This window comes from Dermacentor albipictus, chromosome 1 (assembly GCF_038994185.2).
Source record: "Dermacentor albipictus isolate Rhodes 1998 colony chromosome 1, USDA_Dalb.pri_finalv2, whole genome shotgun sequence".
NCBI classification, from domain to species: Eukaryota; Metazoa; Arthropoda; class Arachnida; order Ixodida; family Ixodidae; genus Dermacentor; species Dermacentor albipictus.
In genome coordinates this window covers 424,202,802-424,220,565 of record NC_091821.1, presented here as the reverse complement: position 1 = coordinate 424,220,565, position 17,764 = coordinate 424,202,802, and the positions used below count along the sequence as shown (strand labels likewise).

The 17,764-nt window shown below is 52.0% G+C and overlaps 1 protein-coding gene across 4 annotated transcripts in view; it reads left to right on the top strand.

Moving 5' to 3' along the window:
• The window catches only part of RhoGEF3 (Rho guanine nucleotide exchange factor 3), a 424,581-nt gene that overhangs the window by 84,950 nt on the left and 321,867 nt on the right, over positions 1-17,764 (top strand). For 2 of the 4 annotated variants that reach the window (XM_065425737.1, XM_065425728.1), the window contains exon 2: positions 2,279-2,473. The exons of 1 other annotated variant lie outside the window; for it this stretch is intronic. In XM_065425737.1, the coding sequence (XP_065281809.1) occupies positions 2,363-2,473 (111 nt within the window). In that variant the 5' untranslated portion in view covers positions 2,279-2,362. Of the gene's footprint in view, positions 1-2,278; positions 2,474-9,653; positions 10,350-17,764 lie in introns of those variants that run through there. One more of the 4 variants, XM_065425744.1, reaches the window with a different exon arrangement.

Genomic DNA, 17,764 nt, shown 5'->3' with positions numbered 1-17,764 from the left:
GAGAGCTCTCGCGATCTTCGGTCGCTCTTACCCGTGGGCCGTGGTGAATAGACGGCGCAGAAAGCGCGAGCGCCAGCTGTAACGTGTTGCAGCTTCTCCGGCGCCGAGCTCGCTCGCTCGATATCGTCGTAAAGCGGTTTCCGTTGACTGTACACTGTTTTCGCAGTCTGACGAGGCCAACGGAACGTTTTGCTGCTCGTTTTGCTTGCAGCCTACTGCGTCTTTTCTTTGTTATCTCGTTATCGCGCCGAAGAGAGAGAGCTGCAGTAAGACAATGGCTGCTTCCGTGTCGAGAGACGACGCTTCTCCGCTCTCTTGTGTCTGTGCACAGCGCGGTAGTATATAGTGGCGATGGTGTCTGTAACTTTATTTTTTTTTAGCCGTGATTCGACGAGATAACGCGCGAAAGCGGTTAACGTCGTTCTTGACCGAAATATTAAACTGACGACGGGCACGCAGTCTTGTTACAGTTTCTTCTTCTTTTCTTCTCTCTCTTGGTTGTTTATTAAAGGGACAAACGTGTCACACCGGTACTACGAGGGTAACGCAGTCGATTTCGGCATAGGATACATTTCAGTTGACCAGATATGAGCGAGGGCACTGGATGGGCCTTGGAGGACGTATAGGACAAGGGTGAATCTATGGGAGAGGCCTGCGTCATGTGGCGCACATATAAATCGGCGAAAGAATAATGGCGACGCTGGTTCGTCTTCACTTAATCAGTTTCGCAAATCAGCAGCCTCAACTACTGCTGCTGCTGGGTGTGGTTCTCCGCTGGGTATTGGTGCAAAAGAACAAAATATTAAATGACCTGGTTTAGAGTTACAAAGCAGCTCACTGGCTATGGCGCTTTCACTGTCTGTGAGCACTTTTTTTGTCTTTGTTATCGACGTGATGTAGTAGGAGAGGTTTGCGCCTTCAGGTGGCACCGACGCAACTCTTCGTCGAATGGGGAAGAAAAATATGGTCATGAATTTGTGGCAAAATGCGGCACAAGAGTACAAAGTTCTACACGTGGGTCCAAGGGCCGAGGGAAGGTTGACGTGTACACTCGATTGAACGCGTAAACACACGTGCTTCGTATTTTCCGAGAACACACGAAGTTCACAGTTTCACAGAAAAATAAGTTGTTTCGCAGACGAGTGCACACCTCCATGAGTACACCCATACATAACTTACTACACGTATAGTTTTGACAAACTGACAAGCATATTCCAGCAGAACGTTTCGTTGGGCTAGTTGGTGCATGTTACTGAAGTACTAAAGCGTCAAACAGACGACACAGAGCGCTCGTCCGTGTCTCTTCTTGTGTCGTCTGTTTGGCGCTTTAGTACTTCAGTGACAAGCATACACTTACATCATACATGTATCTTTCAGAGCGGACATTAAAATGAAAATTTGATCTAAGATAGTGGCGTTTCTTCGCCTACCTTGCACTCGCGTATGCGTGTCTCTCAGGAAAGTTTTCTCACGAACGTGTTGTGAAGATGGGCCTCGGGTGTTGGCAAAAAGGCTAAATGAAGAACGTTGGCAACGTACGACACCCGCCACTGTGGCTCAGTGGCGTTATGCTGCTGAGCGCGGGGTCGCGGGGTTCGATTCCCGACCACGGAGGCCGCATCTCGATGGGGGCGAAAAAAAAAAATGCTTGTCTACTTAATGTTTTTTTTTTTTTTAGTTGCGCGTTAAAGAATTCCACATGGTCAAAAATTCCACCGTACGGCGTCCCTCGTATTGCTCACTGTGCAGTTTCAGGACGTTAAACCACACTGTTTGTTTTCTTTTATTTCCACCACGTGGTGCATGATCCTTGGACCTGCCCCAAAAGCACGGTACATAAGCGATTTTTTTTTGGCCCATTGGAATGCGACCGCCGTGACTGGACATCGAACCTTCCACCTCGTGCGGAGCATCAGAACGTCATAGCCACTGATTGTGTTGCACGACACGCCGCGGTGGCTTAATTTCATAAAAACTTGCCATACGGTTGCATATGTCTCCTGCAAGTGCATATCAATCAATCAATCAATCAATCAATCAATCAATCAATCAATCAATCAATCAATCAATCAATCAATCAATCAATCAATCAATCAATCAATCAATCAATCGAATGAATGAATGAATCAATCAACATCGTCTCAATTTCATAAAAAAAATGGAGATACGTGTACGTGTCCTGCAAGTGACTGCATTCTAAGCTTAGTCAATGAATCAATGAATGTTGTCTCAGAATGTTGTCTCAGAATGTTGTCTCTTTTCTTTGTGTGCTTTGCAGGTAGGTTCTCTGTGTTCCACGCCCCGTCCCGCCGCATAGTGCCGGGCCCGCGCGGCCGAGCCGTGCCGCTCGGTCTGCAGCGCGATGCTGCTCGCCGCGTTCCCCGCCGCCTGGTTCGAGCCCACGGTGCGGGTCGGCGGTCGCGGTCCCAATCCGCCGGCCTCCTCGATCGGCGAGCAGCACCGCCTACTCCAGGTACGAGCCCCCCATCCCCACCCCGCGTCCCGAAACGTCAAAGCGGGAAGAGAAATGCCCCGCCGCGGATCGAGCGGGGCGACCGCCGAATTGCTCCCGTCCACGAAGTAAATGACCGGGGAAAAGTCGATCTCGCCCCCCCCCCCTGTTTCTTTAAAGATAAGCCTCTTTCTGGCGACATCCTATAGATTAAACTTTTTTCCCCTCTTTTTCTTCTAGTACTTTTGACTTTTCGGTATTTGCGCGTTTGGACTTGCGTTCTAAGAAGGCGGAAAGCAGGTGAACTAAAACGTTGGACGAACAGAAAGGATGAAAACGTTAATACCGGGAACAGGCTTGCGAGGGGGCTCATCTGATTGAAAGTGCATTGTATAACGCTGGCGGAAGTGCATAACGTTTTCGTTTTCTTTCGGTAATTTGGATCTCGAACTGTAGTGTCGCGTGATTCGATGTACGGGAGCCTATACTCGTCGCGTATGTAGTTTCAGCGTGCAGTGTTTGGAGGTCCTTTGCAAACATCGGCAGAGTCTTAAGGTCATTTCTTTTATTTTGTTTTTCACAATTGCATCTTTTTGTTCTTGAAAAGAAAAGGTACAAAAGAACTTTCGCGATGATTATGCCGTCTGGCGACCGTTTACTAAGCCACCAGGTACTGCAATGAGAATCGCGTGCGCTTTGCTGCTGCTGTAACAAAATCGTGACGTCGAAAATCGTCGCCACCGGAAGTGTTGCTTTTCTGTTTTCTCCAGGTCGGTTGGTGTATATATGTAACATAATGCATGCGTATCTTTCAAAGCAAGTTTATGCTTTATCGCGGCCACCACGCAGTGTAGCCTTTTACCAATTAATACCCCGGCGCCTTTGTAGGTGCACAATGGGCTGTATATCTTGTTTGCGCCACGCTACAGAGCTCTCGATCTATTACACCCCACAAAGCGTGAACGCCATTCCACACGAAAGAAAATTAAAACAAATTGTTCACCTTCATTTCCGGCTATGGAGAGTGCATATGCACAAAAAACAAGAGAAAGAAGAAAGGACGAAATGTTGTTTGACTAAGGTGTTAATTGCTATAGTAACTAAACTAATTAGTGATCGCTTTGCTGATCTCTACACAACTGAAACTTCGCTTTGGCGTGTCTGGAGACTACTAAGGGCTTTATGTAGGTTACTTTTGCCCCCGCTCAAATCAGCATTTTGAGATGTCAAACTCGGCTCGTGTCAAAAAAATAAACGTTGTGTTCGGCGTTGCTCGGGGTTAGGTGCCGCCCTCGAAGACTGGCTCTGGCGCGCGATGTCCGTAAACGAGGCGGCTCGTTCATCGCTTGGGCGAGCCGCTCGGCGTGGTGGCGTCTTCTTCCGGCCACGGGAACGCGCAGCGCCAATGTAGAGCGACCTCCGGCCGCTACAGCTGCTTCTCGCCTCCGGTTGGTGGTGGCGGCTGGTGCACGTATATAGGCATACGCATACGAGAGAGACACGAAAGGCAACCGCTGCTGCTGCTGCTGCTGCGCTATACACTGACGTGCACCACTGCGGGCTGCAGAGACGGAAATGGCGCTGTCGTTGAGCGACGGCAAAGAGTCATCCGACTCATTCCCTCCTCCTCCTCCTCCCACTGTGCGCGGCGGTGGTGGTGGTGGGCGTTCCGGCTGGCCGGCTTTGCAGCGCTCCAGATTTTTTCGTTTGCTTCCTTTCTTTTTTTTTATTTCTACCGATGATGCGTGTGTGTCGTCTGCGAGCTATATGCTGCTGCCTTCCGCCTTCCTGACCCCGTCGCCGTATGTCGATCTGCCGCCGCACATTCCGGCGCCACCCGGCACAGCGGGGATTCTCACCGGCGAAGCGTCTCCTCGCGAACGTTTGCGGCTACCTCCTCCCTCCACCCCCCTCCCACTCTTCCACCCATATCTTTCTTTTTTCTGTTGCCGTAACTACCCCGTCCACAGGCTCATGTGTGTGCGGTACGTGTGTAGCGTTTCGGGCATCGCGGTGCACTTCTTTTGGAGTTGTGTACGCCGACAGCGTCGAGTCTCTCTTAATAAATTTAAGAAGCATCATGTGTGGTCTCGCGTGTCCAGCGCTTGGCTTTCTCTGTAAGCGCTTTCTCCGATCGTTGATGTCTCGGACGCTCCGCGCGCTCTGCAAGAGGTAAAGATGCACCCCCATTGATCAATGACTAATAGGGCGAGATTTCCGTTTAGCTTTTATTCCCTTCGTGTTTAGGCGCGCCTGAATGCGTGCGGGCAAGCGCCGTCGCAGGGCGTCTTTGCTGCCACCGGAGTGAGCGCATCAAAATTACAGTGTGCGCTTAGCGTGCCGAGACCTCCTGTTTTTTTTTTTGTTTGTTTTTTTTAACCTGCGCCCAAATGACTGCATACATGAGGTGGTATCGGACCTGCGACCTCGTGCCCAGCTAGCGAAGCAAGGTCATATAGTCACTGAGCCGTCACGGCGGTTCTGTGTGTCGACGATTTGCACGATGAAATGGAGAGCAGATGGAAGTGCATGGTCCGTGTACCCGTGCCAAGGTTCTCACATATACGAAGCGTGCATTTCGCGCTTTTGATTGGCCGCCCAAGTGGCGTCGATGGCCCGCGGAGTTAGCGGGCCAGAATCGTCCTCTGAAAGAGACATCAGCTGCCTACGGCGAGTGCGATTGGCGCGCATTTGTATACGTGGGCTGCGTGCGCCAGTTAACAATGCGATTCGGAGCCCGAGGGAACCATTAGCAATAGCTATAGAGGAAGGAAAGTGTAGGGTAGGCCCCGGCTAGCCCGGGTCAGTTGAAGAGGGTGTGGCGGAAGTCGCATGGTGGTTTTGTTCGCCAAGGAGCACTGGGACTGTTGTGCCAAACGTCAACGTTGCCATAGTGACCGCGCTCCTGAAGCTCTCGCTGCTGCTCTCGCCCTCTGAAAAGTGAGATAAGATTTTTCGGCCCGTGTCTTTCTCGCAGCACATTCTGTTCACGAGACAAGCTGAAATTGGAGTGCGGTGTGTAAGCTTGAAAGTTGTGTTGGGCCTGTGAGTGTGAGTGTCGACCAGCAACAGAGACGCTCCCGCAGTCACAGCGCGTGTCTTCGTCGTCTTCTTCAGCGCACCACGGAAAAACACAAGGATGCCTCCACTTCACTAAATTTGTTACAGAAGTTTCGTATAGGCTTTGTTCTGACGTGCGGGAGCAGCACACACTTTCGGCGGCTCGTAGCAATGCAAGTTCAAAGCTCGCGCCTGTCTACTCCTGCGAGCTGAGTGGAAGGGCAAAGGGAGATGGCACACCAACATGGCTGCTGTGACATAATTACTAGCGCTAACGAGACTAACGGGAAAAAATTGGTGGGACAGGACAGAGTGCTAGTAACTGTGTCACAGCAAACGCATCAACACCAGCTAGCCCAAATTTCTGCGTTAATTGCTCTGCTTTCGAGTACAATGGGCCCTTTCCTAACGTCCGTTCGACTTCAGAATCTACCCGGTACCCTTCGTCCACCATCTAGCGCTCTGTCCTGTCCCACCACTTCTTCAGCAGTGTCCTGGAAGAAGGCGGTGGCCGCGCACCGCGCGTTCATTTTCATCCGTCTCGGCGGGCTGCCGCGCGAGATGCATGCGTGGACGTCACAAGGACAGGGAGTCCGCGCTGCACGTCGCCGTCCGGCCTTGTGCTGTCCGCGGGCCGCTGTTTTGTTTGACGCCCTCGGCGGCGGCGGTGAAGCTCGCGCCACACGCACTTCCTCTCCTCCGCCGAGGTGTGTCCTTGTGGGGAAACGAGATAGCGGTTAAGAAAGCAAGCGTGTGCTGGCGCGCGCCGTTATTACGCCAGAGGTGGCGCCGACTTGTTCGTGGGCCCAGCGCGGCGAGCTAGAGCACCGAACCGTGAGCATGCATACGCATGCTGATTGAGCGGTGTCCATTTCGGCATAGAAGACCCTAATTGGTGAACGCGCCTGGATCTCCTTTAGTTGAGTATCACCTGATGCGAGTACTTATGATGCCGCGTAATGCCCAACGTGTGATATATGGTACGCTGTTTTGATACCTCAAAATTGCCGATTTGGGCTCAGAAAGCTTAATACGTTGCCTGTAATATAGCAGCGATTTTTATACGCCGTAGCGAGAGTTTCGTAGTGGATAGTTGAGGCAGTCTTTCAGGAAACTGATGAGTAGTTATGAGGATTGACTTGATTTCTTTATATGTGCTCTGCATAAACACAAGAAAGATGAACAAGCTTCTCTCATTTTTCTTAATGTAGAACTACGTACGTGTTTCAGCAATACAGGGATGTTATTTATTTCTGTCTTGTATGATTCAAAAACCCATTGAAGAGGAGCACTATTATTAAAGCCATTGCCAAAAAACGGCGACAAAGAAAGAAAAAGAAAGGAAGGAGACGTCATCATGCTAATTGGCATAAACTGACCCAGCCCCCTCAAGCTAACCTCGTCTAACGAAAGCTAAAACTAACCCACGTAATTAGTAACATAGAAACCTTATCATCCTGACGTCATCAGCGTAATTGACATAAGTAATGACGTCACGAAGCTTAGCGTAACCGCCTGCCTGTCCGGTGCGGCCGCCGCCTTCACAGCAACAGCGCCTGCGCGGTCGTTTTGTAACAATGTTTGTCTCCGCTGTCTGCCGGCCCCCATAAGAGGCGTGACGCATGACTCTGTTTCCGCTGCGCCGGCTTCTTCTACGGAGGACGCGGGAGGTCTGCTGCGAAGAGACCCTCCTCCTCCTCCTGCCCTCTCACTCCGGTCGCCTTGCACTCTACACTCTAGACGTTGTGTGCATCGCTCCACCGCGGCCGCTGTCCGCGCCCACGCGCGCGCGGCAATTAGAAGACCTTGCCGTGCTCATTGTTCACGAGGCCGCCGCCGATTTGGATCGCCGTCGCTCTCTGGACCTTCTTTTTACCAACTCGATGGTGGGCGCATGGTCGCAAGGCGTCCCGCTGAGGCGTCCACGAAACGAAGGGCTCGTGCAAGTGCACTTGGATGGATGTAATCGTGCTTCTCGCGGTAGACGTCCTAGACCTGCTTCTTTTTTTTTTCTTGCACAGAAGTCTGGACTGTAGCGCTCGTCTTGTTCTTGCTTTTGTGGGCGATCGGTTCGCGCTTGTATGAATATGAAGCAACAATTATCCCGACCAGAACGTTGAATTTTGTGGTGATTATGACATTCGGACAGCGTGGAATCAGATATTCTTGTGGAAATTTGATATGTGACATTCAAAGGCTTCGAGTGCAAGGATAGACGGCGCGAAGGCGAGCGGTATTTATCCGACCTGCGAATGAATCGAAAAAAAGGGGCGAAAAAGGAGCAGTCAGTAATAACGGGATGTACTATATAGCGACATCCATAGGGCACACCCGCTTCCTCCGATATGCACGTTGATACAAGCGAGCACTTCATAACGAGCTTATGTAAAATGTGTTGGTACCGCATTACGATGCCACAGATAACTTTCACTGACTGATGCAAACGTTTCTGGTCGATGATCCGATCATCACGAGAGGGAGCTGGTTGCACACGCGAGGGAGCTGGTTGCACACACGAATGCATGTGCATTTTCACTCTCGAGCACGCTCTACTGCTTGCAATGCCAGTGTAGCGATGCCCTTTCCGGGGCCATTTCTGTTCGCGACTCGTCAGTGGTCAGAGCGACGCTCCGCCCGCGTTGTCAATAAGACTGGCCGGCCGCGAACTGTGGATGATAAGAGTGACGTAGACCTTAGTGGACGGCATCGTAGCGGGGATGATGTGCAATGTAGCGCTTCTAATTGCCTCGTCGCACATGCATATAGCGTGCTCCCATTATTCCGTCACTGCGAAAATAACTGCCGTCTGGTAGCGTTTTGGACATCTGGTTCGCAACCAAATGTCGCGCGTTCGAAACCTACCGCGAAATCGAACTTGCGTAATTATATGCAATAATTTGTGATCGCAATCTTGGAGGCGCGAGCCTCCGTGCGTGATCTGTATGTGAATGGCTACCGCGCTTAACACAAACGGAGTTAATTGCAGCCAAGCTTGGTCGGCGTTCTCGTATTTTCGTTTTTTCGCTTCATATGTTTTCCTTCGTCATCGTCGTCTTTCTTTTTCTTTGTCATACCTCTTCTCGAGACCAGACAGGATTCCAGCAAACCCTCGTTTTTAGCTACGCGCAAGTGGCTGAATTGGCTGAGCCGACGATTCCAAATCAAACACGCTGCGAGAATCCCCGCCATATTCATTTTCGGCGTGCCCTAAGCTCAACGACTTATTACCCGGTGTTATGCGTTCTCTTGTGCGCGTCATTTTTTTTTTTTTTTTTGTCGGCAAACAACAGACGATGAGAAGCACAACGTGAAGTCTTTGCTAACGATGTAGGCGTTCCCAAGCTTCCCTGTTCAGTACCGTAACAATTCATAGCCGCACGAGTTTTGTTTACTGCCGCGGTTTTCGGGCAGGGTGCACCTTCCTTCCGGCGGCAAGGGGTGGCACCTACTCGTCGCGTCATGCGTTCTGGAGCGCGGCCGCGGGCACCGTCGCCGGGCCCGTTCATCACCGTCCGTCCGCGGGGCGAGGTCTTCGCGGCGGCGGCGCGGGGCTTCGCTCGCGGGCAGCCGCGCATGACACCCGAGCCTGGCGTGGTGGCACGCCGCTTGCTTCGCCACGCAGCCCCTTCCTCGGAACGCAGGAACCACACTCGAGGGGCTCCGTCGACGGCGCGGCACGCGCCCGGTTTTTAGGGGTTACCACCTTTTATTCACTTCGCTTTCGACCGCTCCGTTTGCTTCCGTCGCCGAAGGGGTGCAGCATCGTCGGGCTCGTCATAACGCCCTGGCCGTGTTGTTGAATGCCCCCTCCGTGGCGCATTGCCTTTTTTTTTCTTTCTTCCCCGCAGGCTAGTTGTGCTGGAAGGCTCGGACCGAAGGCGAGCGAGCGGTAGTAGGACGCGCGTCCTTCCTCCTCGGTGAAGGAAGCGAACCGTGGCAAGGGACGGCGACGATCGAGTCATCTCCGCCGCCTCCAGGCCGGGTCGCGCGCTGCCGTTGGCACGCTTTTTTTTTCTTTTTCCTCGCTCTCTCTGGTCTTCCCTCCCTCCACCTCATCGTCACTGGGTGCCGTACCTGCTCTCTCGTGCTGTTGTTGTTGCTGCTGTCGTCGGCTGGCGGCAGCGGCGCGAACGGGCAACAACGGGACTCCGTCGTCGGTGCGTGTGTGAGGTAGCGGTAATGTAGGCGCGGTCTCATTTTCCACCTCGATTGTTCCTGCCACGTCCGCGTCGTCTCCGCCCTGCTTCGGAACCTTCGGCCGACCTGTACAGCCTGGTGTTCTTTTCATATATTTTTTTTTCGCTTGTGTTCGCAGTTCCATGTCACGTCTCCAAGTGTGATTCGGCGCTGGTGCGACAGTGTTGTGCTTTACTGCGGCTGTGCTGGGTTGGAGGTGGAAGGCGATTTGCTTCAGTATCGCGATCCATCGTGGGACCTGCGCGCGGGCTACAAACTGGTGCTGACAGTTGCGTCTACGCTGTTTTCATCTGCCCCCCTTCTGTGACGGACTGAGTCCGTGGGATGAAGCGCTCGCGCGTTGCCGTAGCCTAGCGCATCGTCTGCCAACTGTTCGGTGGCTTTCTTTATTATTATTTTTTTTCCCTGTGCCAAGCCTTTGACGGTGGTGACGACGACTTCGTCCGTCCATGTTTCAATTTCGGCGGCTGTCGTGGTCCCCTCCTTTTCGCCCGCCCCCCTGTACGCTGATCTCTTCGTCGTCTGTTGACGCTTTGCGAAGTGGATTTGGTGTTTACCCCCCGGGACGCTCCTTATCTTCGCTGCCGCCGTGGCCCGCCTCATGACTCCTAGAGTGAAGTTTTCGTCGACGGCGAGCTCGGTGAGCGTCATTGTTTTGTTTGTTTACTTTCGCAGCTTTTGTTTTGCTTCTTTTCTTCTTCCTTTCCTCTGCGTCACACCTCGTATCGCTTTGCTCCGCGAGGCTTTGGCAGCCTGTGCCGAAACAGCCTGTGCTCGAGTGAATGAGTTGCGTTACGAAGTTTCCATACGTGACACGATGCCGTATAGTCCGCTTGTTTGTTTACCGACTCAACCGAAAAGCACTATAGTAGTTGCATAGTGAGTGGATGGTTGGCAGGCGTTTTCAAGCTCGCTTGTCCCGGGACGCAGTTATAAATGTTGCTCTTGTGGCGCTTCGATGTTAGCTGCTGTCTACGTGTACCGCTCTTTACACGCATGTGGCGATAGTGGGATGTTCTTTTCTTTATTGCGTTATGTGAGTCTGAAATTTAGTATGGACCAACCGGCACTTCAGCGCAGCGCAGAAGTTAAAGGATGCAGAACGAATTAATCTCTCGTAAGAACAGCGGTATCATTCTTTTCAGCGTACTTCGCTTGACTGATATGGTGACAAGTTGGAGTTTATTACACTTACCACATCTTAATGAGGCAACTTTTGTTGTATGAATAACGCTTTGTAATTGAATTGACAAATTAAAAGATTGCAAGTCACTTGAATTTTGGTTGTTGTTTTGTTTGCGAATGTTCATTAGAAATCTACCATCGCGAGTGAGCGTACAAGATCCGTCAGTGCAAGATAACTAAATTTGTAACGCGAGCTTGAGCGCGACACGGCATATCTATCCTCTCGTGTGATTCCGTTGTGTGTGTAGAACGTGACGCAGTCCACATTTACTGAATGTTTTCGCACGTCCGGTGAAAGCCGCTTGGAGGCGAGTAAAATAAATCACCGCGTTATACGTGCGCGCGACGCAATATCCTGGACATTCCCTGTAGCTTAGCGAGTAAAAGTGAGACGTAAATATAAGGTGCGGCGCTTTTCGAGACAGGGCAGATATGGCAACACTGGGTGGCGGCGTCACATGGCTATGGACGTATCGTCGATGCCATTCAGCATATAGAAATGTCTAGAGAGCAACACGTTACTTCGTACGTTACTTACAATACGTACAATACGTTACAATACGTTACTTCGTAAATGTACGTGATCCTGGGTGATCCGCATTGGGCGCCCTATGTGGTATACCCGGTTTCGCGGCGGTCGCATATGCGCAGCGGTCGAAGCCCTTTCATCGGGTGATGTATACACGGTGTGTTTACAATCATAGCTTCTGTAACGTTTCATCCGACGTGCCATTACACCTGTGTTACTTGCGATGCTGGCGATTAGGTAAAGCGTTTGCGCGTACTTACGTGCCTGAATGTTGCGCCCGATATGTACACGTATGTAGAGTATATATTTATGTGCGGGGAAGTGCCACGGCTCAGTGGCTTTAGGCTCATTCACACCGGCGATTGAAAGCGGTCGCGCGATCGCAAAGCAACCAGTCGCAAATGGTCACGTTTCTTGAAACGCGACTATTCTGTACTAGTCACTGGCTACACGATTTTTCAGTCGCGCGAACGCAGTCGCAGAACTGCTGAACCAGTCGGCGACGCGCCGAAAGTTAGGTTAGCATGTGTTTTCATCCGGCGTCCTCCTGCGTCGCACCAAATACAAATTCCACGCCGCCATGGCAGATTACAGGTAATTCGTGTCTTGCCTCGTGATGCTGGCTGGGGCGCAGCGCTTCCAGCAACGTGTCGAACGTACAGTAGCGTTCGCAGGAAACTAAACAGCAGCAAAAGAATGCACAAACGAGTTATGCACCGATTTCCCACACGACGCAAGCTAGAAATTACAACTTACAATCGATAACGCTCCTCGTCGTACGCGCGGAGTTCGGGCAGGGGGCGGCTAGCGTGGCCGGCCACTTATCGCGAGCGGAGGCTTCCGAGCTGCCACAGCTGACACGTGCACGGTACAGCTCATCAGCACAATGACGACGTCTTCCTCGTCGCCGGAATCGAAATCCATGGCTGTTGCCGGAACGCGAAACCCGCGAAGTGCGCGCGGACTGCGTGGATCCCTCTAGAGTTCTCGCTGAGGACGATAATCTCCGGGAATGCGACGTCAGCCGGGTTTGCCGGCCGGTGTGAGCATCGCGGTCGCCTTCAGTCGCTTCTTGGTCGCCATTCGGAAGTGGTCGCGCGTCCTCCTCAAGTCGCCTGTGTGATTGAGGCTTTTGGCGTTCTGTTGCTGATCTCGCTCGAGGTCACGGGCTCGACGTCTGGCCGTGGAGGCCGCATTTCGGTGGGGTCAGAACGCGTGGGCGACCACGTTTTTGGTGCACGTCTTGAAACCAATCTGGAGCTATCCATTGCGGCCTATTTTATAACCCTGTGCTCTTTTGGGGCTTTAAATACGATCAATCGGTCAATCAATCAATCAATCAATCAATCAATCAATCAATCAATCAATCAATCAATCAATCAATCAATCACGTCTAGCAGTGACATTTTCCTTACAACAAACCAGCACAAAGAAAGCTTGCGTTACGGTTGTACTTTTTCCTTGAATATAAAACATGTAAAGCGTTAAAAGAAAAAAATTCAAATATGAAAAAAAATCGTTTATGTCTGTCGGGCCACGATAGCACTGCTCCGGATGACACTATACGTGTGAGTGAACGGAAGCCGTCCCACGGAGCGTCCTGTGGGGTGTGACGCAGCCCCGATGGTATTGTGACGGCCGGCGCCTGCTGCATTTAGGTCAGCGATAATATTTTGCGTGATGCCACACGTCAGAAGCACACGCTGTAATTGGTGATTTGTTCTCGCGCTTCTGCTGACTGTCTATTATAATATTAGTGGCTGCAAAACGTCTGTGGTTGGCATTACCGTGGAAAGCATTTTGTTGGCGTCATCCGGGCGGAACGAATGTTACTCGTATTTGTCGGCTCGTAAAGAACTTTCTCGTATTTCTAGGTGCGGTGGTGGATAAGGTGCAGTGGAGTTGGGTTGTTTTCTGGCGCAGTTGGTGCATGATAATAGTGTGATAGTTCCAGCAGTTATTGACGCAAGCACAAGAAGAAAGAAACGCACAGGACAACGCTGGACTTGCAACTTGCTGGAACCATCACACTTTCCTACAGCAAATTCGAGTGCCCAACTCTTGGCGATAGATCCGAACCGCCCACAGCTTGGCGAATCGTGTCGTGAAGCGTGGACGTTGCTTCGCTCCTTCTTAGCCTTCGAAGCTTCGGTATAGTAAATGGATCGAATCGCGTGAGCACCGTTCCAGGTGACGGCGACCGCCCCTGTTATTGCATGGCATCGCTCGTTGCAGCGTCCTCTCCCACTCATCTCTCTCTCTCCGCACTCGCGCAACGCGCCTCACCGTTACATGCCCCATCGCGAACGGTCGTTTGTCTCATCCACGTCATCACTCTAACAAGGTACACTGGAAGACAAGCGGAAAGAGAGATAATTGGGGAGACGAAAAGAGCAGAGTCCGACGAACACCTGCTAACACCTACTTTGTTGCTTTGTTGTATAGCGCAGGCATAACGGCAAGGACGCAAATAGGCACACTGTAGACAAACTCAAAGCGCTAACACACAGCGCTGTGTGTTTGTCTAATGTGCCTTTCTGTGTCCTTTTCTTTCTACCTGCGCTACAACGAAGTAGAAGATGCCGTGCCAACGAGCCCGTGTTATAGCTACCCTCATCGACCTGTGAACAGCTTAGGTTGTTGCACCTTTGGCGCACAAAGAGATACAGAGGTGAGTGCATTGGAGGCGCGGATGAATGCATTGAACACACGCATGCCGCAGGCTTGTCGTGTACCTGCGGCTAAGTGGACGGAGTCTGCTGGTGCCGAGGCGTTCATTTCTCTAAAAAGCTCGGCGCACGCGTTTCTCCGACCGCATTCAGCTGACCGCGTTAACGTGTACGTGCCGTATGTAATATAGCTCGCGTGTCGGCGAGCTCGTTGGCGCGCCCGTTGCCCGCAGACAGCCCTGCCGTAGAATAAGGCTGGCTGTATACTGGCTCGAATGCAGTCCCACCGTGCGTGTATTATACGTGCACTGCGCACGCGAATAACCCAGACGGCCGGCGCGTTGAAGTCCGCCGCATCGCGTTTGATGTACACGCAATAAACAGTGTCTCGGGGGGGGGGGGGGGGGGGGGGGCGGCGTGCGCTGTGGAGCTATATAGACATACACGCCGGGAAGCCCTCATTAGCCCGGCTAATGTGAGAACGCCGGCCCGGGCTTTCTGCATGGGCGCCGGCGTTTTGCGCGCTAATGAAGAGGCTGCCCGGCCGCGCCTGAGGCGGCGTGTGGTGGGACAAAAAATAAAAATAGAATAAAAGGGAGAGCAAGATAAAACGAAGGAGGAGAGAGGACGGCTGGGAGAAATGTGGCCGGTCGTACATTTTAATCCCTCGCCGCGGCTTCAGTTCCTTAAAGAAAATAACGATAAAAAAAAGGGGGCGGATAGAAGCGGAGAGAGGAATTAAGACGGCGTGTTTCGACACGACGCGAGAACTCGTTGCGCGATGCATTGTCATTACGGCATCGTGGGCGACCGTTATTTCGCCCTCAGATGCGCGGCGGAGTCGTGCGGGCTCCCGCCAACCTGCGAGCGAGGTAATGCGGGGGTTGGTCGTCGTCGCATGGCTGGGACTATTTCGCCCACTCGGGTTTTTTTCTGGCGCTGGCAACTTTCTGGCTCACAAGCCTCCCCCCCCCTCCCCCTCCCTGCCCCCACACTCACACACACACCTCCGTGCAGCACCACGCCGTGTGGATGGCATCGGAGAGTTTCACTTGGCTCGTGGCGCAGCTCGCGCGCGACTGTGTGTGCGTGTGTGTGTGTGTGTGTGCGCGCGTGCGTGCGTGCGTGCGTGCGTGTGTGTGTGTGTGTGTGTGTGTGTGTGTGTGTGTGTGTGTGTGTGTGTGTGTGTGTGTGTGTGTGTGTGTGTGTGTGTGTGTGTGTGTGTGTGTGTGTGTGTGTGTGTGTGTGTGTGTGTGTGTGTGTGTGTTGTAATGTCGGGCAGCGCCTACGCGAGCGCTCGGCCGTACTGTGTGAGGTTTGTTGCCCTGCTGGACGCGGGGGGCGAAGGGGAGGCGAAAGAGGTGGGGAGGAGGGGCTTCGCGGATGAACTTCTATACACGAGAGGGCGATTAGCGTGCCGCTGTTTTTCTCCGCTCGTCGATTTCCGAGATCTCATTCCTTCATTTTTGGCAAGCTTGCAGTTGAGGCAGGGTGTTTGACGATCCTGCAGTCGAAGATATGTGTATAGACCGGCCAAGAACGTGCATCGCTATAGCGGCGTTGCGCGTACGTCCGATGTCTCTGTCTTGGCTCAGCTGTGTGCGCGCAGTGACCAACGCGACGCAATTTCGTTTCGCATGCGCATACCTGCTAATCGCCGCCGTGCCGCCGCATTCGTTCGTAGTTGGTTGGCAGACGTTGCAGTCGATGTGTACGTGCTTCTGATTGGACAAGTGCACGATGACCCTTACCGCCTCAGTCCTCGCGCCTAAAGGCGACGAATTGTAACGGCGACAAAGTCGTGTTGTGAGGCGCGCTTTTCGGGCGCAACGGATATTTGCCGTTTCTCGTACGCACGTTGTGCCGGTATTATTTAACAAGGTGTATACCATCAGGGAAAGCCTGGAGATTTCTGAGAATTTGTCAATTCTCGAAATTCGGGAAGTGAACTTTAAATTTTCACTCCGCTTGGTTTGAATCAGAGAAATTGTATTACTTACAATGGATATATTAGAAGGAAGCCAGTTAAACGTACGCAATCCGCAAATAATGCTGTCTCTCGCTCGTTTTGTGAACCTAAGCGACGCTGGGTGCACTGTTACATCATGAAACACATTATAAAGTCAAATCTGATTGTGCATTCCGCCTTAATTGCAGCTTACTGGCAGTAGTTGAATATTATGGGCTGGCATAGTAACTGGGTCAGCTGTAAATAACATATTTCTTTCTTACGCCTGTACATCTAGTGTCGCAGGCTACCCGGGGATTTTTATAGACACAGTCGGGGAAAACCTGCAAAAATTAATTAACTTGAAAGTATCGACGTAGCAAGCACCCTGATTGCTTCAATTATTTCTTTGCTCGCTAGCTTTGACGCCATTCTTGGCGAGCAGATACATGCGTGACCCCTGCCTGACTCGGTTGCATAACGGCGTCTGGAAGGAAACTGTTGGTCTTACATACAAACGGGCGGTGTATGAGCGAAGAAATATTGTTAGATATGGAGCTGGTTCCTGCGATTACTTCGAGTTCCCCAGACCACGTCGGATTGCAGCACAGCTAATTGAGGAATGCAGAAGCAGGAAAGCGCATTCCAGAGAAGCGGCCGAGCAAACAAGTTTAAGGCATCAAGTTCACGTGCCAACAAGTTCGTGCACCGCCGGGATTTGCAGGTGGGCGTCGGACAATGGAGCAGGTGCAGCCCTCCCCTTCTCCTTGTTCGAAGTGTATTGCCAGTCTGCGATGCAAGACCGCAGCAAGCCGCCAGGTGTGACACCACGACACGGGCGCCTACCATTGGCTGAAAGTGGCGTCATCGGAGTGGACTCTCCCATTGGTCAAACATGACGTGACTTACAGTGCTCGAAGGGTTTATAAGAAGCCTTCCAGAGAGACCTGAGCATGCTGGGACATGCCCTGATTCCCTGATTCACCTCTCTCGAACTTCTTGCCGCGGGCCGCAGCGTCCGAGTTGCTGCTGGCCCGTAATGACAGTACGACTGGTACTTGACGCTCCCCTCCCTGTATAGAATGTAAGAATAAATACTCCCAAGTTTGGGTTTTTCATCTCGACGTCCCGTCCTCCAACCCCTACAATATATAGTGCCCGTTACTGCGCCTTTTTTTTTTTTTTTTTCGAGCCAGCCAGAATAGACTGCGTTCTCGCTCGCGTTCCTGCTGCGAGCTGTTAGTTTTGTCTACCTCGGAGATTGATGGGGTTCGCGGTGTTTGCTTTGGCTGCCACGAGTACGAGCGAACTTCCCACGCCGAGCCCACCGGTGTTGCACGCGGATTCCGTGTCTGTCTGGCTTTCCATCTTTTCTTGCGCGTCGTTTTCTTGTACGCTGCGGCGTAGGCGCGTGCGTGGGTGACTGGATCACGCGGTTTCGGGATGCGCGATTTCTTCTTTCGTCCCGACTTTGCGAGCGTAAACTGAGGCTGTCACCGGTGGCGCAGCTCGCGCGTTTGCATCTCGCGAAAGGGTGATGGTGCTGCAGCCCCGCGTGTCCGTAATAACTCGCAACACTTCGCTTGCGCAGTAATTGTGAACTAACATTTCGCCGACGCTGTTCCTTTTCTTGTTTTTTTTTCGTGTACCCTAAAGTCCCTTTTAAAGACATTACATAGGGGGTTACATAACATTACATAAGATATTACGGTGAATAAATGATG